This window comes from Plecotus auritus (genome assembly GCF_963455305.1).
Source record: "Plecotus auritus genome assembly, chromosome: 3".
NCBI classification, from domain to species: domain Eukaryota; kingdom Metazoa; phylum Chordata; class Mammalia; order Chiroptera; family Vespertilionidae; genus Plecotus; species Plecotus auritus.
This window is the reverse complement of record NC_137772.1, coordinates 131372031-131393237: the sequence shown is the minus strand read 5'-3', so window position 1 is coordinate 131393237 and position 21207 is coordinate 131372031. Positions and strand designations below refer to the sequence as shown.

At 41.1% G+C, this 21207-nt stretch overlaps 1 protein-coding gene across 2 annotated transcripts in view; it reads right to left on the bottom strand.

Moving 5' to 3' along the window:
- Nucleotides 1-21207, bottom strand: part of KDM5A (lysine demethylase 5A) — a 109239-nt gene that overhangs the window by 22884 nt on the left and 65148 nt on the right. For both annotated transcript variants that reach the window (XM_080661401.1, XM_080661402.1), the window contains exons 19-24: nt 19627-19982; nt 15498-15636; nt 12411-12590; nt 5091-5258; nt 1591-2142; nt 1075-1218 (exon numbers count right to left, since the gene is read on the bottom strand). In XM_080661401.1, coding sequence (XP_080517527.1) covers nt 1075-1218; nt 1591-2142; nt 5091-5258; nt 12411-12590; nt 15498-15636; nt 19627-19982 — 1539 coding nt within the window. The remainder of the gene's footprint in view (nt 1-1074; nt 1219-1590; nt 2143-5090; nt 5259-12410; nt 12591-15497; nt 15637-19626; nt 19983-21207) is intronic.

Below are 21207 nucleotides of genomic sequence, written 5' to 3'. Positions count from 1 at the left end.
GGAAAGGCAGAGGGAGAGAACATTGATGTGGGAGAGAGAAACATCGATCGGTTGTCTCCCATACTTGCCCAAATGGATATTGAACCCGCAACTTAGGTATGGGCCCTGACCAGGAATCAAACCCACAACCTTTTTGGTGTACAGAATAATGCTCCAAGTAACCAAGCGACCATGATGGGGCCCCCGGATCCATTTTTATCCTGACAAAATATTTCCAGCAAATAATTTACAAGTATCTATGATGGATGGTTTTAATTTTATATTCTGGGAATTCAATGCTGATGATATTCATTGCTCTAAGAATGAGCTTACCTACCTGATTTGCATGCTGCAAAGACCACAAAAAGATAGTTAAAGGGTAAGGAAAAGATTGCACCCTAGGTTTTCATACAAAAGAGCACAAACTCCCTGGTTATAGGCACAGACTGTAAATAGAACAACAAATAATATTACTAGGTAAATGACAAGGATTTGGGCCTGACACGAAATAACAATAAAAGGCCAATAAAATCCAACACAAAACAAACTTGCCAAAACTTTCTCTTCACCACCAGTGTGGTATCATTATCAAAATAATCATATTAAGGGCAAATAATATATTCTAAGTGCAACTGTAACTGCAAATTCAAACCGTAAGGCCAAGTGTAACCCATCTCTGACTATGATATTCAATCTAGCACCATCCAGATGAGAGACTAAAACAAAGTACTCAAAGCAAGATACAATGGAATTTTAAAAAAATAACTAGATAGATGTTAACAATCAAAGAAAAAATACTAAATCAGCCATGAAAGCTTTCAGTAACTAAATGAATCATTTTGCTAGCCCCTCTAAGCCCTATGGAGATACAAGGTGAAAAAAATAAAGTTTAAAATTCCACTCTTAAAAAAAAAAAACAAACCTGTTATTTCATCATCAATCTATATGTTTTGGAGCTTTGGGAAAAAAAAAATGCTATCACCATAAACTTAAGATAAATAGATTACTAGCTTTCTCTTGTACTCTTAAGCCTCAAACATCTTTTAAACAACCCAGTGATCAGATATAAACCCACACACCTGGCCATGTAATTACCTTCATGTCATAGCCATATGTCTCCCGAATGTCTTCATCAGAATCTGTTTCTTCATCGTCATAATCCATTGTTTGTCGAGGGGAAGAAGATACGCTGCTCACCACCCGGTTAAAAGCAGACTGCTGGAAACTAGGTAAGTGTCCCTAAACAACAAACAATTTCAGGATGAACAGAGAGACACACTGAATAAACATGGGTAATATGTGATTATGACTACCAAAATGTAATGAACTTGCAAAGTGGCTAACAGAGTTCACCAGTTAGTACAGAACAAATTATTTGCCCATGATACCAAGGTCCAACTGAATAATATTTCCAAATAATTTTTCACTAAAATGACTTAGGTATATATTCAAAATCCTGTGTGTGTATATAGAAAGAAGACATTATGGATAATCTAACTGCTGGCAACTTACTGTTGTCTTCCTAATCAACTGGTAAGATAGATTTGATTTACTACTTACACACTGACAAACATTATCTCATGAAATAAAAAAAGAAAATCCTAAACTTGCCTGTAAGTCTGGATTGGCAGCTGCTTTTTGGAGTTCTGCACTGATGATCTTTTCAGTTTTTTCTCGAGCTGCCTGCTCCACCATACGCTGGCTCAACACAGACAGTTTGGCCAGGGCAGAAGACAGTTCATCGGTGGCTAGAGCCTGCCGGGCTCTATCCTGCCAACTCATAGCACGTTCTGTCAAACACTGTAGGGCTTCTCCTTCAGGCAACCGTACAGGCAACTTCTGAAGGGATACTAGGAGTGACAGAATAGTCTCTAGCCTTGGCCTTCGAGACCGCATACAAAGAGGGCAAAGGAATTTTACTTCCTTAGCCTGCCAACTAGATCCTTTTTTCTGGGAACTTGACTTAGGCAGGGGAACACAGCTATTATGGAACCAGTCTTTGCAGAGCTCACACTGCAGCATAAATCCACTGGCTGTCTTGCGGCAAATGCAAAATTTTACTTCTTCTATGCGGTCCACCATTGTCATCTTGGCTAGATTGGCTGCTCTGAGGGAATGCATGGCTTCAATCTCCTTTTGCTCGCGTTCTTTGAAAACTGCCACCTGTACACAAAGAACATTTAAAAGAAAGGAGTCACTGCAAAATACTCCAAAAATACCAAATCCTTAAGGCTGAGGGATCATCTCCAAGTTGTGGCCTTATAATAACAAAGCATTGTCCTTAAAAAAAAAAAAAAAATCAGTTGTCAATCATTTCCTAAAATGTGGGGCAGAGTGACAGTTTCCATGTAAACTTTCCTGTGTGAAATGGGCAAAATGCTACCATATTTAACAATTTCATCAGTAGAGTACTTTGAATTCTTTGTAGGGTGCAGTAGACAATATGCCTTGAAGTCAAGCAACCTAAGTATGAAGCTTGACTCTTGTACTTATATATTGTTGATCTGAGGCGCAAGTTTTCTGAATCTCAATTTTCTGAAAAATGAGGATACCACCAAACCCATTTTGTTGTTTTAAGGATTAAATAAGATAACACATCAAAATGCTTAACTTGATGCCTGGCACAAGGTAAACAATAAATACTAGCTTCTCATCCACTGGCAATTCATTCCCTGGGAGGAAGTTCTATACAAATCAATTCTTCTTTCTAGAAGGCATCTATGTAATAGTAGAATGACACAGCCTGATGACCAATTATAACAAGATTTTATGTAGCTCATTTCAAAAAAGTAAATGAAAGCAAGTAATATTTAGTTATCATGAATACTGTCAGTAGACTTTCTTTTTAAACTTTTATAGTTTTAAAATAATTTCCTATTCTATTTGCCTGGTAAGATAACCTGTTAGGCAGGCTCCCTAATGAGAAATCATTTCTGCTGGCCTCAAAATAGGATCATTTGGCAACAGTATTGTAATAACTATTTATGGTACCAGATGGTACCTGGACTATTGGGGGAACACTTTGTAAAGTATATGATCACCACTATGCTGTACACCTGAAACTAGTCCTATATAATAAAACCCTAATATGCAAATCGACCGAACGGCTTAACGACTAGTCACTATGACGTTCCCACAGGGGGTGTGCCACTCAACCAGAAGCCGGGCTCACGGCTGGCGAGTGCAGCAGTGGTGGCGGGAGCCTCTCCCACCCCTGCTGCAGGCGAGCGGGTAAGGAGTGAGGGGTCCCAGACTACGAGAGGGTGCAGGCCGGGCTGGGAGACCCCTCCCCCCAGTGCACAAATGTCGTGCACCAGGCCTCTAGTATAAAATAATGTTGAATGCAAACTATAATTGAAAACTAAAATTGGGAAGGGAAGAAAAAACACAGGGTCATTTGTAGGCAGAAATACCATATGCATCTCCTTACTACATATTGACCAAATTCATTTTTATTTTTCTCTTTCATCAGGCTCCTAGTAATCTTAACACACATTCTTCCTACTCTCAAACAAAAACCAAAAACAAACAGAACAAAAGAAAAAACACCACCATACTGTACATTACATCCCCATGACTATTCTGTAATAACCAATTTATACTTCTTAATGCCTTCACCTAATGACCTACAAATATTTTATTGAGCACTCACTATACTGTTGAATGCTACTAAGAAAAGGAAGATATTTTAAATAGCAGCGGATATCAGTAAGCTGATACAATTCCTTTGAAAAGCACAATAGTATTAAGCCATTAAATTCTAACCCAGTAATCCAATTCCTAAGAGTCAAGTGTAAGAAAATAACTTGAAAAAAGAAAAAGCGCCCTAGCCAGTTTGGCTCAGTGGGTAGAGTGTCTGCCTGGGGATTGAAGGGTCCCAGGTTCAGTTCCGGTCAGAGGCACATGCCCAGGCTGCAGGCTTGATCCCCAGTAGGGGGCATGCAGGAGGCAGCCAATCAATAATTCTCTCTCATCATTGATGTTTCTATCTTTCTCTCCCCCTCCCTTTCCCTCTGAAATCAATAAAAATATATTTTTTAAAAAAGGAAAAAGCTATATACAAAGAAATTCACTTTATTAGTATCCATAATAGTGAACACTTAGTAACAACCAAATGTTCAATATCAGATAAAAGTTCAACAAATTATAGAAAATTTGATAAAACATTAAACTATTAAGACAACAATAAAGAACGATATAGAAAATTTCAGGGAGAGAAGAGAATAGTAAACTTTTTATATACTTTGATTATAAATATTAAAAAAACATCTGAAATATATATAAACATAAAGCCAGAAAAAGTATCTATACTAATAAAAGGGTAATATGCAAATTGGTCACGACATCTTCACAGTAACAAATGAACAGCAGGCTGCATGGGACGACCAGGCCGGCAGGGGGGTTAGCGAGGGATGACCAAACGACTGAACAAGCAGGCTGCGTGGGACGACCAGGCCGGCAGGGCGGTTAGCAAGGGACAACCAAACAACTGAACAGCAGGCTGTGTGGGGTGAACGGGCCGGCAGGGGGGTAGTGAGGGGCGACCAGGCTGGCGGGGGGGGGGGGGCAGTGAGGGGCAACCAGGCTAGCGAGGGGGGGCAATTGGGGGCGACCAGGCTGGCGGGGGGGGGGGGGCAGTTGGGGACAAGCATGATGGCAGGGGAGGCAGCGAGGGGTGACCAGGCTGGCAGAGGGGCAGTGAGGGACAACCAGGCCAGCAGGGGGGCGGAGTTGGGGGTGACCAAGGCCAGCGGCGGGGGGGGGGAGGGAGGGGGGCAGTTAGGTGCGATCAGGCTGGCAGGCAGAGACGGTTAGGGGTGATCAGGCAGGCAGGTGAGCAGTTAGGAGCCAGCAGTCCCGGATTGTGAAAGGAATGTCCAACTGCCGGTTCGGGCCAAAACCGGCAGTCGGACATCCCCCAAGGGGTCCCTGATTACAGAAGGTGCAGGCTGGGCTGAGGGGACCCTCTCCCCCGTGCACAAATTTCGTGCACCGGGCCTCTAGTATAAAAATAAAAACAGTTAAAAACATAAAAACAGTGAATTTGCTAGTATCTTCACAGAATTTTGTATTCACCATACAAAGTTAAAATGCATATCATAATTTCTTACCACCATGGCTGTATCTCTGGTTTCCTCCAATCCTTCCTCCAGATCACTCAGAGGCTCGTGGTCCAGATCCTTTTCTTTCTCTTTTTCTTTTTCTATTAGTTCTTTTACTTTTTTCCTTCTGTTTTTACCACTCCCATATATACCAATGTCAGTTCGGGGACTTAGCACCTACAAAAATAAAACCAAATACTGAGCTCTGGTTTTAAAAAAAAAAAAAATTCTTAAAACTGAAAATAATAAAAGGAACCATGTATTGACTACTCACCAAGTCCTGGGCACTTTCTTAAGAGGTTAACACACATTACCTAATTCAATTCTCATAACAGCCCTCTGAAGTAAGTATTTTCTATATTTTACAAATGGGAAACTGAGGTTCAGAAAGGAAACAACTTGCCCAAGGCCACAGGGTTAGTAATTAGGGAGCCAGTCCTCAAACATGAAACTATCGTATTTCAAAGTCTATGCCCTTAACAACTATTTATTTATTTTTTTATTTTCAATTATAGTTGACATACATTACTATATTAATTTCAGTTATACACCTCAGTAATTAGACATTATACAACTTACTAAGTGACCATCCTGATAAACCTTGAACCCATCTGACACGATACAGAGCTATTAGGATATTATTGACTACTAGTAGCCCTGCAAATGAATCTGTGCGCCAGTAGGTCACTGTTGCCCTCCTATAGCTCTCCGCTACTGCCCCGCCTTCCTGTAGCTCCCTGCCCCCTCCTGTAGATCTCTGCCACCCACTTGTAGTTCGCTGCCCCACCCTCCTGCAGATCCGTGATCTGGTCATTAGACAGTCAGCCGTTACACCTCACAGCGTAATGGATAATTAGCATATTCCTCTCTTATTATATAGGATATTCCCTATACTATACATTACATCCCCATGAACATTCTGAAATAATTAGTTTGTACTTTTTTTTAATTTAAATTCTTTATTGTTTAAAGTATTACATGAGTCTCCTTTTTCCCCCATTGACCTTTCCCCGGCCACTTCCACCCTCCAGCACATGCCCTCACCCCCCTACCGTCTATGTCCATTGGTTATGCATGCATACAAGTACTTTGGTTGGTCTCTTTCCTCCTCAACCCCTGCCTTCCATCATAGGTTGGACAGTCTATTCGATGCTTCTATGTCTCTGGTTCTATTTTTGTGCATCAGTTTATGTTCATTATATTCCACAAATGAGTGACATCATATGATATTTATCTTTCTCTGGCTTATTTCGCTTAGCATAATGCACTCCAGTTCCATCCATGCTGTTGCAAATGGTAAGAATTCCTTCTTTTTTATAGCAGCATAGTATTCCACTGCGTAGATATACCACCACAGTTTTTTATTTATTTTTTATTTTTTAAAAATATATTTTATTGATTTCTTACGGAGAGGAAAGGGAGAGAATAGTTAGAAACATCGATGAGAGAGAAACATCGATCAGCTGCCTCCTGCACTGGGGATGTGCCTGCAACCCAGGTACATGCCCTTGACCGGAATCGAACCCAGGACCCTTCAGTCCGCAGGCCGACACTCTATCCACTGAGCCAAACCGGTCAGGGCCACAGTTTTTTAATCCACTCATCTGCTAATAGGCACTTAGGCTGTTTCCAAATCTTAACTATTGTAAATAGTGCTGCTATGAACATAGAGGTGCATATATCCTTTCTGATTGGTGTTTCTGTTTTCTTGGGATATAGTCCTAGAAGTGGGATTACTGGGTCAAATGGAAGTTCCATTTTTAACTTTTTGAGGAAACTCCATACTGTTTTCCACAGTGGAGGTACCAGTCTGCATTCTCACCAGCAGTGCACAGGGGTTTTCTCTCCACATCCTCACCAGCATTTGTTGATTTGTTGATAGCCATTCTGACAGGTGTGAGATGGTATCTCGTTGTTGTTTTGATTTGCATCTCTCGGATGATTAGTGACTTTGAGCATGTTTTCATGTCTCTTGGCCTTCTGTATGTCCTCTTTTGAAAAATATCTATTTAGGTCCTTTGCCCATTTTTTTTATTGGATTTACTAGTATCTTCCTTTTGTTAAGCTGTATGAGTTCGCTATAAATTTTAGAGATTAAACCCTTATATGTTCTCCCATGCAGTGGGCTTTCTTGCTGTTTTGTTGAGTTTCTTTTGCTTTGCAGAAGCTTTTTCTTTTGATGTAGTCCATTTGTTTATTTTCTCCTTAGTTTTCATTGTCCTAGGAGCTGTATTGGTAAAGATACTGCTACGACATATTCTGGTATTTTGCTATCTATGGATTCTTCTAAGATTTTTATGATTTCCAGTTTTACGTTTAAGTCCTTTATCCATTTGCAGTTTATTTTTGTGTATGGTGTAAGTTGGTGGTTTAGTTTTATTTTTTTGCGTATCTGCTCAATTTTCCCAACACTATTTATTGAAGAGACTGTCTTGACTCCATTGTATGCTCTTGCCTCTTTTGTCAAATATTACTTGAGCATAATGGTTTGGGTAGGTTTCTGGGTTCTCTGTTATGTTCCACTGGTCTATATGTCCACTTGTAGTTCTTAATGCCTTCACCTTTGTAACCCATTCTTCCAATCCCCTTCCCAGCTGGGAATTGTCAAAACATTCTCTGTATCTCTATGAGTCGATTTGTATTCTACTTATTCACTTATTTTGTTTTGTTATATTCTAATGTTTATAGAAATGTATTTATTGCCATTTTATTTTTTTCCTCCTCCTCCTCCTCCTCCTCCTCCTCCTTCTTTTTCTTCTTCTTCAAGACCCTTTAACATTTCATATAAAACTGGTTTGGTGGTGATGAGCTTTCTCTTGTCTGAAAAGTTCTTTACCTGTCCTTTGACTAGCTTTGTTAGTAGGTACAGTAATCTTGGTTGTAGGTCCTTGCTTTTCATCACTTTACTTCCTGCCAATCCCTTCTGGGCTGCAAAGTTTCTGTTGAGAAATTAGCTCCGTTGTAGGTAACTAACTACTTTTCTCTTGCTGCTTTTAAGAGTCTCTCTGTCTTTAAGCTTTTGCGTTTTAATTATGATGTATCTTAGTGTGGGCGATGTATCTTAGTGTGGGCCTCTTTGGGTTCATCTTATTTGGGACTCTACACTTCCTGGACTTATATCTATTTCCTTCACCGAAGTTAGGCAAGCTTTATGTCATTATCTTTTAAAATAGGTTTCAATTTCTTGCTCTCTCTCTTCTCATTTCCCATGGATATGCTGCTACACTTGAAGTTGCTACACTTGAAGTTGTCCCAGAGGCTCCTTACACTATCCTCATTCTTTGTACTTTTTCTTTTTGCTATTCTGATTGGGTCTCTTTGGCTTTCTTATATTCTAATTTGATTCTCAGCTACATCTACTCTACAGTTGATTGCTTGTAAATTATTCTTCATTTCAGTTAGTGTATCCTTCATTTCTGACTGGTCCTTTTTTATGCTGTTGAAGTTCTCACTAAATTCATTGAGCATCCTTATAACGAAATTCGTCCCTCAGCCCAGCCTGCACCCTCTCCAATCTGGGACGCCTCAAGGGATGTCCGACTGCCCGTTTAGGCCCAGTCAGACACCCTTCTCACAATCCAGGACTGCTGGCTCTCAACTGCTCACCTGCCTGCCTGCCTGCCTGCCTGATTGCCCCTAACTGCTTCTGCCTGCCAGCCTGATCACCCCCTAACCACTCCCCTGCCAGCCTGATTGACACCTAACTGCTCCCCTGCTGGCGCGATTGCCCCTAACTGCCCTCCCCTGCCGGCCTGGTCACCCCTAACTGCCCTCCCTTGCCAGCCTGGTCGCCCCCAACAGCCTTCTCCTGCAGGCCTGGTCGCCCCCAACTGTCCTCCCCTGCAGGCCTGGTCACCCCCAACTGCCCTCCCCTGCAGTCCTGGTCGCCCCTATCTGCCCTCCCCTACAGGCCTGGTTCCCCCTAACTGCCCTCCCTACAGGCCTGGTCCCCCCCAACTGCCCTCCCCTACAGGCCTGGTCCCCCCGCCCCCAAATGCCCTCTCCTGCTGGCCTGGTTGCCCCAACTGCCCTCCACTGCAGGCCTGGTTCCCCCAACTGCCCTCCCCTGAAGGCCTGGTCCCCCCGCCCCCAACTGCCCTCCCCTGCTGGCCTGGTTCCCCCCAACTGCTCTCCCCTGCAGGCCTGGTCCCCCCCAACTGCCCTCCCCTGCAGGCTTGGTCGCTCCAAACTGCCCTCCCCTGCAGGCCTGTTTGCCCCTAACTCCCTCCCCTGCCAGCCTGGTCGTCCCTAACTGCCCTCCCCTGTCAGCCTGGTCAATCTCAACTGCCCTTCCCTGCAAGCCTGGTCACTCCCAACTGCCCTCCCCTGCAGGCCTGGTTGCCCCTAACTGCCCTCCTCTGCCGGCCTGATCCCCCCCAACTGCCCTCCCCTACAGGCCTGGTCCCCCACAACTGCCCTCCCCTACAGGCCTGGTCCCCCCAACTTCCCTCCCCTGCAGGCCTGGTTCCCCAAACTGCCCTCCCCTGCAGGCCTGGGTTTCCCCCAAGAGCCCCCCTGTCGACCTGATTGCCCTCACTGCCCCCCCCTGCTGGCCTGCTCGCCCCCAAATGCCCTCCACTGCCAACCTGATCACCTCCATCTGTCCTCCCCTGCCGGCCTGATCACCCCTAACCGCCTCTGCCTCGGCCCCGCCACCATGGCTTTGTCCAGGACATCCTGAAGCTCTCCCAGTCTAATTAGCATATTACCCTTTTATTAGTATAGATATTTTGAACTCTGAATCTAGTAGATTGCTTATCTTCATTTCGTTTAGTTCTTTTTCTGGTGTTTTGTTCTGTTCTTTCATTTGAGACATGTTTCTTTGTCTCATTTTGACAGCCTCCAAAATTAGACCAACTTTCTCTGAACTCTAGCATGGGCAGCCTTTAGTACTTGTGTGGAGGAGCGGGGGGTTAAGTTGGCCTTTGTTTCTAATGTATTAGCTAGAGCTGCTACATTTCCCAAGCTTAGTAAAATAGCCTAATGTAGCAGGTCTCCTCTAGAGCAGTGGTCACCAACCTTTCAGACCTCACAGACCACCAGTGGTCCGAGGACCACCGGTTGGCGACTGCTGCTCTAGAGTACAGTGGCACAGCCACCCCGAACACCCAAGCTAGGCATTTGAGGTGCATTCCCCATGTAGGCTGTGTAAACCTCCTGTAGTAGCTGAGTCTTGATTGCTGTTGGCACATCAATGGGAGGGATGGATCCACCAGGTGGATCAGTTGAAAGGAGTGGCTATAACTAACCTCCAACCACCATGGAGGATCAGCTATACAGAGGCCAACTACACAGAGGAGGACTTACTTCAGCAGGGCTCTGGTGCCTGCTGAATCCACCCCGTGAGTTTATTGCTCATTGAGGTGGCTGGATGGTGGTGCTTCAATGTGTTCTAAAGCTGCCCACTGGGTGTACTGGCTCTGGGACCTTCAGGGAGGTGCAAGCCAAGATCAGCTGCTGCTTGTGCTCTGCCTGGGACATGAGCTACAAAGGCCACCAGGTATGAGCTACAAAGCAATCTGCAGATGGTTGCTACTTGTGCTGAGTTTGTAAGTGTCCTGGTGAGGCCAAGCTGTGACCCAAGGTCACTAGGTCTGGAGTCAACCTAGTGAGAGATACACAGCTTACTGAGGACAGATGCTGCTTGTTTTGGAAAATTCTGAAGCATGAAAATCTGAAGCATGAGCTAAGATGGCCATTCATATGGAAAACAACTGGAAACAGCTTAGGCTCAGGCTCTAGCCAGGTAGCTCAGTTAGTTACAGCGTCATCCCAATATGCCAAGGTTTTGGGTTAGTTTCCTAGTCAGGGCACATATAAGAATCAACCAATGAATGCATAAATAAGTAGAACAACAAATTAATGTCTCTCTCTCTCTCTAAATCAATCCATCAATAAACTTTTTTTTAAAAAAAAGAAACAGCTTGGGTGTGCCCAAAAGATGGGTGGGTGAGGCCTCAGGGAATCACCAGGGTGGGGCAAACTGTGAGCCAGGCTGATGGAGTCTCAGATATGATGCTGACCTGCCAGATCTCTGGGAGTGGGGGGCTAATGAAAGGAACAGTGGCCTCTGCCAGCACTTCTGCCTGGGAGAAAGCTCCCGCCCCTTAGCTCTCATCCTGATGCTGAACAATTCAATTTCTCCCTGTTCCAACCTGTGAGCTGCTGCCCCATGCTGGAGAGCAGAGAAAGTGAGTCTGAGTTAGTCCTTGTGCAGGGCCCTTTAATAGGAACTGCCTGCGACTCCAGCAGTCTCCCTCAGCCTCAATCCCTGCTGGTTTTCTATGGCCAGAAGTTATGGCGACTTCTCTTCCAGCATTGGAATTTGGGCTGGGGGACCTGGTGTGGGGATGGAACCTTGTAGGAAGCAGCTATAGGGTTAAGCCTTGGACTGACCTGTTGGCAAAGCCACAAACAAGTCCCAGCTTAGAGAGCACAGCCCTCTAAGCATAATTAAGCCTGACTTTATGATGCTCCCTAGATCTTATCTGGGTAGCTAATGGGCTGTGGGAGATGCAGCAAGTGCTGCCAAAACAAGTGAAACTCACAAGAACATTGTAACTATGGTGACCACTACCTTGTTTACCACTAGCTATAAAATAAAGGCTTAGCTTGCTGTCTGGATCTTTCTCTGTGGCCTTAGCCAGGCACAGGAGATCCACCTAGACCCAGCTTATTCTCTTTGTCTTTTCTTCAATCCTTCGCCACCCTCCCTCAGGCTCACCAAACCATTGGCTGTGCTGGCACAGCACAGGACCTCTTGTTCCTCAGTGGGGACCTCTGCAGCTAAGATATCCCTCCTGATTTTTATCTGACACATATGGGTGTGGGACCAGCCCGTTCTGTGTCTCTGCCCCACCAACAGTTTCAATGGGGCTTCTTCTTTAATTCCCCAGTTGTAGGACTTGCACTAAACTGAATTTCAGATGGTTCTGAATGATGGTTGTTCTATAGTTTAGTTGTGATTTAATGTGGTTGTGGGAGGAAGCAAGTACCATGTTTACCTGCGCTGCCTGCCATAATGACCAACTAGTATGTTTAAATGCTCAAGATGAAAAGGGTAATGAGTATTTAAATTTGTGCTTCTGAGAAAGATCTTTCAGGGACAGAGTCCATTAACAAAAGAGATAAGATCCAGGCTAATTGACACAGCACAAGAGGAACCAGAAATAAGTTTGCCATAGGCTCCAAATGTCTAGTCAACATTTAATAATACCTAATAGGAATCACTTGTATAATCATGGCCAGATAAAATGAAAACAATAATACTACTCCCTACTTCTGATGAGGAGATTGAAGTATGTATCCATAAATTAAACTACTCTTTACCTGTAACAATGTATGGCTAGAATTCTTCTTAAGAAAGGTCCGCCCAGTCCGTTCTCTCCATGCCCGAGCTGCTGCTACTTGTGATTCTACCTGGGGCAATGCATCAAGACGCACAGGGATAGGACGCCCTTTAGCAGATAAGCTCTCCAGCTGCTCCAAGTAAGCATAGTTGCTGCCACTCTGAAAAACAAAAGTACATCCTCTCACAATTTGCATTCACTTATGGAATTTAGAGTGAATTTTTAAATTAAATATTATTCTTTAAACCTTTTTGTATCTCTTGAATTAATAGATACTAATGTTTTTAAAAAGTTTGTGCAAATACAATATGCAGATGATGTATAGAATTGTACACTTGAAAATGATATATTAACTAATATAACCTCAATAAATTTAAAGTAAATTCAAGTTGTCAAAGATTTTAATTTTATTAATTAATGAGGGGACCAGTAAGATATAAAAACCAGTTCAAAGGACAATTTAAGAACAGATATATATGTGCAATTAGAAATGAGAAAAGGAATTTGCTAATGGATGGAAACAAGATGTTTATCATATAGCAGCAGTCGCCAACCTTTCAGACCTCGTGGACCACCAGTTGGCAACCACTGCTCCAAAGGTTCCCTTAAACCAGCGGTCACCAACCTTTTGGACCTCGTGGACCACGGGTTGGCAACCGCTGTCATACAGGACAATGGAATTACCTTTTCTACAGTGTGGAAATCAATTGTTTCAAATACAAGGACAAATGTAATTGCTTCTCTATGAACATAATTCATTTGTATCACTATCATTTTAAAATAACTGAAGAGTTGTTAAATAGCTTCGTCAAAGATAATTTAAGGTATACAGTCCTAAAATTAGATAATTGTGGAGGGTCCACTAGACAACATCCAATATTCCATTGAAAAGACAACCATTAGTAATCTCTTTCACCTGTTTCAAAGTCTTTCACAATTTTTCCAACAACTACAAAATGTTGCTTTAGTTCTGATAACCACCTCTATTTTATGTTATACAAACACATATAAGAATGGATATTTTCCTTCTAAGCCACAATGTTTCAACATTTCCATGTAATGAAGTCATTGTTTTTAAAACTCATACAACTTTAAATTCACTAACTAATTAAATCATTACAACATATGAGTTAACAAGTAATCCATTCTAGGGTCTTAGTAAGAACACCTGAAGTGGGTTGGCAGCTTGTAGACATTAATTGAGTGATATCTTAGACTGGATGAATCTGCTAGCAGATAAACATGTTAGCATTCCGATAAGAAACTGTATATATCCCATAACATTCATTGCTCTTCAGAGGCTATGAAGGAAAGACATAGTATTATGTGCTAAATACTGATATTTCCATTAAAAGGTTATTTCCCACCCTAGCTGGTTTGGCTCAGTGGATAGAGCATCAGCCTGCAGACTGAAGAGTCCTGGGATAGATTCTGGTCAAGGGCATATGCCCAGGTTGCGGCTCAATCCTCAGTGGAGGGGGAGGCGGCGAGCGGAAGGCAGCTGATCAATGATTCTCTCTCACTGAAGTTTCTCTCTCTCTCTCTCTCCCTTCCTCTCTAAAATCAATTATATATATATATATATATATATATATATATATATATATATATTTTTTTTTTTTTAAAGGTTATTTCCCATATATTAACTGACTCATCTGCCTACAAATTCATTTTGAAAGTTATACTGAAACATGGAGCAAGAAACTTCGGAAAAAAGTAATAAGGTTCTCGTCCTGAGGTATTAAAATGGTATAATTAAATTGGAATGGTGTTAGAATAAGAACAGACAGCTAATTGAAAATTAAAACCTAGATACAGATAAGGTCAAGAAATACCTTAATTACTGCTAATCTCTCTGTAGCTAACTATAGCCATTTGACTACAGAATACCTTCTGGCTAAGCCTAGATAGAGCCTGCTCCCAAGCTAGGTATCCTAAAGAAGAGTTTGCCTGTGAACAGAGCTGTCCACTTATTTAGAGTCTACAAGTCAGTCCTCCCACTGAAGGAAAGGGATTGGTGGAGGAAAAGTCCTTTAAAATTAGAGGGAATCCAAGACAGCTACCTGTACTTCCTGTCTAAGTCCTTCATCCTATCTAATAAAGAGGGAATATGCTAATTGACAATCTCGCCCTCACAAAGATGGCAGCACCCACAGCCAATAAGGAGGGAATATGCTGACTGCCACACCCTCAAAGATGGCAGAGCCCACAGCCACAAGATGGCGGTGCCCAGTCCCCTCAGCCCCCCAGCCGCCCAGGGCTGGCCCGAGGTGCAGGCAAGCCTCGGATGGCAGCTGCCCAGCTACTCAGGGCCAGCCCGAGGCACAGGTAACCAGGGCCAGCCAAGGCTTGTGCTGCCGGCGTGGCAGCAGCAGAGGTGTGATGGGGGCATCGCCTTCCCCTGATCGCTGGGTCACCTCCCGCCCGAGGGCTCCTGAGGGGGCAGGCCGGGCTGAAGGACCTCCCCTCCAGTTCATAAATAAACAGCCATGTAAGGATTATTGGACAGTCAATTGCCTGAAATAGGTCAAAGGTGAAATGGAGGAGCTTTCCTGATGAAGTAAGAGATAATTTTAAAAACAGCATAGAAAGAAAGACAGCTAAGCAGATCCCAGAAAAAAAGTCAACTGAAAAAAAAGTAAAAAAGAAGTCATTAGAACTTGACAACTAGAATATGTTCTTTCTTGGTGCAGCAGTTCAGTAGAAGAGAGTTGGTTTCCTTTTTCTTTGAGTGTAGCTCTATAATAAAGAGCACTTATATCCTGAGTACTGTGCATGCCCCAATGGTTTGTATAATTCAGAAGAAATATTATGTATTCAAGCAAATTTTTATCTCTAGCACTTACTTCATTCTGTCATCTTTTATAGCAGGGAGTCAATACAGATAAATAATGTTTAAACAGGTAATAGTTATTTAGAATTATAAAATCAGATGCAAAAACAAGTGAGTTTTAAGTACTGTAAATATTATTTTATGATTTTTCTATTCTAAAAAATTAAAGCCTTTAAGGATTCACTTGTGAAAGAGCATTATCTGAATGGCAGGAGAATTCAAAAAGCTCCTTACCTGAATAGCTTCCACTTTAGTTGTCCATTCTCGAGCCTTCTGTAAGGCTTCTTTCAGGGACAGCACATTGGGTAGAAAGGCTGGAATGTTCTTAGCTTCGTTCACAATGCTTTCTAAACTTGCCACGCTGTGCCGTGGTCTAAGAAAACATAAAAATTAGGGCAGATGCATGAGAAATCAAACAGCTATCAACATTTACATAACATTTTAGAATGTATAGAGAATTTTCATATACATGATTTCATTTAATTCTTATCACAATCCGATAAGGGAGGCAAAATAGCTATTATCTTTATTTCCATTTTTACAGATAACTTTAACTTAAAGATCATTTTATTTTCCCCAAAGTCAAGTAGTAAATGGTACACCTGAAATACTGATGTCTCAAATCCCATGCTCTTGTCTACACTAAATTGCCTCTACTTGAGTTCTCCACAATATCTGAAATTGTCAGAGATGCATATTAAATAGCAATGTGGAAACAATAGTCTAGAACTCCATTAATGTTGACCATGTACATTAAATTCAACTACATTCATAATACCTAGTTACACAAAGATGAACAAAACAAACCTTTATCCTCAACTAATCGGAATATAAGATAAGCATGTATTGGGAACTAAAAACAAATTACTATAGGGGAGGGAGTGATTAATTCTGCCTACGGGAGTTGAGAAGGGCTTTGAGTTAAGCCTTAAAGAATTGTGACATTGTCAAAGTAAAAGGTTAAAGGGGGAAAAAAAACACAGAAATATAATGAACAAAAACAAAGAGAAACGTTTAAAAAATGAGTTGGTAGTTTAGTTTAAGATCAGAGATGGTGTGAAGACTGGGGGAGGGAGCAAGAGTAAAACCAAGGGATTTGGCAGGAAAGAAAGATGTAAACAGATTAAGAGTCTTAAGAGCCATGAATTTCACTAGGCACTGTGCTAGGTCCAGGAAATTATTAATGCACAAGGGTGACAGCGTCTTGCCTTATGAAAATTTTTAATCTTGTGGAGGAGGGGATTATTAATGAGTTAGATGCACTATAAGTGCAATGATAGAGGAAAATAAAGATGCTATCAGGATATATAGGAGGGCCTAATTGACTTGGTAGGTAAAGGAAGGATTCCCAGAAGTGGCCTTTAAGTTTTTTTATCCTTTTTGAATAGGAGTTAGTCAGAAAAGCGGGGGCCAGAGGGAGGGTGGGGAAGGTGAAGGTACACCACAGGGGATGAGCAGAGGGGAAGGCCGTTCCACAGGAGAATAAAAGGTGCAAAGGTCCAGAGATGAGAAAGAACATGGCATGTTTGAGGAAGCAATGGTGGGAGGCAGGGGCAATCACTATGTTAGAATACAAGTGGAAGAATGGCAAGGTATGAGGCAAGATATTAAAGCAAGGGGCTAGATTATAGCTGGCCTTATAAATCAGGTTAAGGAATCTGAACTTCATCCCAAGGGGAATGGGAAACAAGGCTTTAATAAAGCAAGGGAGTCAAATAGTCATCTGTATTTTAGGAAAATACTAGTTGCAGTGTAGAGAATGGATTAGAGAGGGGTGAGCTCATAGACAGGACCTGTAGCTACAATCCAGATCAGCTATAATAGCCCAATGAAAAAGAATGAAAGTGAGAAACTGAGGAATTAGAATCAGCATGACTTGGTAGTTAACTGAGTTTGATAAGAAAATAGAACGCAGGGATCAAACTTAATTTCCAAAGTACTGACTTGTTCAAATGAGTGAAAGATGGCATAATTCAGAGAACAAAGGAAGAACTTATGGGAAGGAATTATTTTTGGATATGGGAATTTGAGGAACATCCAATGGAATTATAGACAAATGGTATCTATGAAAAAAATCTATAGATAAGAATTTGGAATTAATCAGTATAAAGATGGTAAATGGAACCAAGAAGTTAGCAGAAATTTCCAGAGAGGTGTACAAAGTGAGAAAAGAAGCAGTCTAGGCCAGAATATTGAAGCAAGTCATTATTTAAGAGGCAGAGAGAGAAGAATGATATTAAAAAAATGGCCGAAACCGGTTTGGCTCAGTGGATAGAGCGTCGGCCTGCGGACTGAAGGGTCCCGGGTTCGATTCCGGTCAAGGGCATGTACCTTGGTTGCGGGCACATCCCCAGTGGGAGGTGTGCAGGAGGCAGCTGATGGATGTTTCTCTCTCATCAATGTTCTAGCTCTCTATCCCTCTCCCTTCCTCTCTGTAAAAAAAAATCAATAAAAAAAAATATAGCCGAAACCGGTTTGGCTCAATGGATAGAGCGTCGGCCTGCGGACTGAAAGGTCCCGGGTTCGATTCCGGTCAAGGGCATGTACCTTGGCTGCGGGCACATCCTCAGTGGGAGGTGTGCAGGAGGCAGCTGATCGATGTTTCTCTCTCATCGATGTTTCTAGCTTTCTATCCCTCTCCCTTCCTTTCTGTGAAATATCAATAAAATATATTTAAAAAATATATATATATATATATATATATATAAAAAAAATGATCAGGCCCTGGCTGGATAGCTCAGTTGATTAGAGCATCATCCCAATATGCCAAGGTTAGGAGTTCAATCCTTAATCAGGGCACATACAAAAATCAATTAATGAATGCATAAATAAGTGGAACAACAAATAGATGTTTCTCTCTCCTTTCCCCTCTCTAAAAATCAATAAATTAAAAAAGAAAAAAATGGTCAGTAGTTAACCAGTACTAAGAAAGGAAGAATAGTAAGAATGTGTTTCAGAAAGGTAACTTTGACAGGAGTTTAAAAAGGGAAGTTCTAGTTCCCACCATTCCCCCATCCCCATCACCCCCTACTTCTTTACCAATTTTATTTTCTTTGTGACACTATATATCTGAAATTCATTCATTCCTTCACTATTCAACTGTCTCTCCCCACTAGAATGGTGGTTCTGTTTAGAGCAGGGACCTTAAATAGAAAGATATAAAAGACATTTTAGAGGCAAATATCACCAAAACTTGGTGACTAATTAAATGTAGAAAAATGAGAAAAAATAAAGTTTTTAAAGATTACTATAAACAAATTTCATTCACTTGACTATGATCAATTGCATCAGATATATCAAATTCTAATTTTGCATTCCAAAGTCATTTAGCTTTTTCCATTTAATATGCTTTCACTTCCTAAAGTGTCATGAATCTGAAGACACAGGAATATTTTAGATAGGAAAAGCTATAAATAAATATAGTTTATATTTTCCATAGCATCTGGAGAGCAAAATATCCAGTACATATGAAGCCTTTTTTGGCAGAGCAGAACTATGTTAATTAAATCAAAGGCTTTCCTAACAAATCCATTCAAAATAAGTGGCAGGCATAGCAGTAAGTACATGGAGACTTCAGAATGAAGTGGAAAAGGCTTTAAATTTGAGCTGTGTTATTTAATAACTATGTGATCTCTCATTTAAGCATCCCAGTTTTCTCATATTCACAGTAGAAATTATATAAATATAAATCTTAGCTGCTGAAAAAATACTTTCACAAAGAACATTACAGTCAAATTAGTTGATATATAGTCAAATATGCTTTACTTAAATCTCACAAATCCAATGGGGTGCCAACACTAATGCAACTGCTTAACGTTCTTATGTCTGATTCTTATCTCCCACTACTTTCCTACAAAAATCCTCCACTCCAAAAAAGCCCATTTAACGTTTGTCTCATACCTTAAACTTAGCTTATGACATTTCTCTTGCCTTCTCTTCCACTTAAATCCTACTCATTTTTCAAGCCTCTAAATTCTTACATTTCTCTCAAAATGCTCTTTTGACCATCCAAGCTAACAATGATCTCTCCTCTTTTGAATTCCTATAGCACTTTTCTGTACCCCTCATTTAATAACATACTACAATGAGCTTTATAGTTCTTAGCTCCTAACTATAAAATCAGTAATGAAAGGCTCTAAACAAAATACTAGTTTGTATCACTTAAAGTACCTAACAAAGTACTCTGCATATAGTATGCACACAATATTACAAACTGTCTATATGTAGACTCATTTGATAACTTAGTGATTGGTCAGGGAAGACACAAAATATTTATTGAAATAAATAGACTCTTATGCTTCTCCTTCCATTCTACTATCTGGCTTAGTTATTATAAAGGCAACAGTCACCAATATGTGTTCACCTTGCCTGTAGGCAGACCTTAGCCTTTTCTTCCCATCGCTCAGAGACTGTAAGGAGCTCCTGTAGTTCAGCCATTGCTTTCTCCACAGCATGGTGGGGAGCCAACCCCACCCCAGAGTCTATCAATTTCTTCATGACATCCAAAGTGACTTGTTGTGGATCTGATAGAGTCAGTCTTACTTCATCCAACCATCGAGCCTGCTGTAGCTCTTGCTTTAGTCGGGCTAATTCAGGTAGCTCCACATAGAGACCAGAGCCCATGTCTATCAACATCTGGAGTTTAGAAGAATCTGGGGTTTCATCCATCATGGCCTCTTGAGCACGTTCATGAAACTCTTCCACATCATCCAGCAGATTCTAAAAAGGCCAAAATAATAAAAATTAAAAATAATTTTAAAAGATAAAAAATCTGTATGTAATAAACATATCTGATAGGCAATAAAATACATAGTTTTGATAGGCAAAATTATCAATTCTAGACCATCTAATAATCTCACCATGATAGTACCAAATAGATATGATAGTTAAGGGCATAAATATGCTTCTCTATAATTACTTACATAGTCCTACTTTTAACATATGATTAATTAAAACATATGTAATGATTTCTGACTTAAATGCAGGCACTAAACAAATACAGCATTAAACAAAACATAAAAAGTCCTTGTCTTCCAAAAACATACATTTCAATGTAAGTGACCAGTCACTGAATACATAAATAAAATGTCGAGTTTTTTAAAATGCTATAAAAATAAAATAGGGCAACACAATAGAGAATGAACAGAAGGGCAGCATATTACTTTGCAATGGACTTCTGAAAGACAGATGAACCAAAACAAAAATGAAAAAGTAGATATGGGAACCTTATGAAGAGCTGGGAAAGAGTAGATCAGGCAGGGCAAATAATAATTGCAATAGCTTTTAAACTATGGGCCTGGTGCTCAAAAGTGGATCATAGGGAACAAAGTAGTGAAGAATAAATATAGTTGAATAAGAAGAGGTCAGATTACATAGTGCCTTGTAGATTATGAGTTTGGATTTCAATGACTTTGGAGAATCACTAGAGGATTTTAACCATGGGGAAGTGATATGATTTGATTTTTTAATATAATTTTTAATATATTTTTATTGATTTCAGAGAGAAAGGGAGAGGGGGAGAGAGATAGAAACATCAATGATGAGAATCACTGATCGGCTGTCTCCTGCACAACTCCTACTGGGAATCGAGCCCGCAACCCAAGCATGTGCCCTTGACCAGAATCAAACCTGGGACCCTTCAGTCTGCAGACAGACACTCTATCCACTGAGCCAAACCATCTAGGGCTGATATGATTTGATTTTATCTTACATGGTCACTCTGGCTCCAAATGAAAAATAAACTGTCAGGACAAGAACAGAAAGGAGATCAGGTAAAAGGCTGTTGTCATAATTTAATGGACAGATTCTAGTGGTTTAGAGCAGTTTAAGCAATGGAATTGATGACAAATGGTTTACTTTGGGATTCATTTTGGAGATAGTAGTAGCACTTGTTTAGAGATTGGCTGAGGGGTAGGAGGGAAATAAAGGAATCAAAAATTTTGAT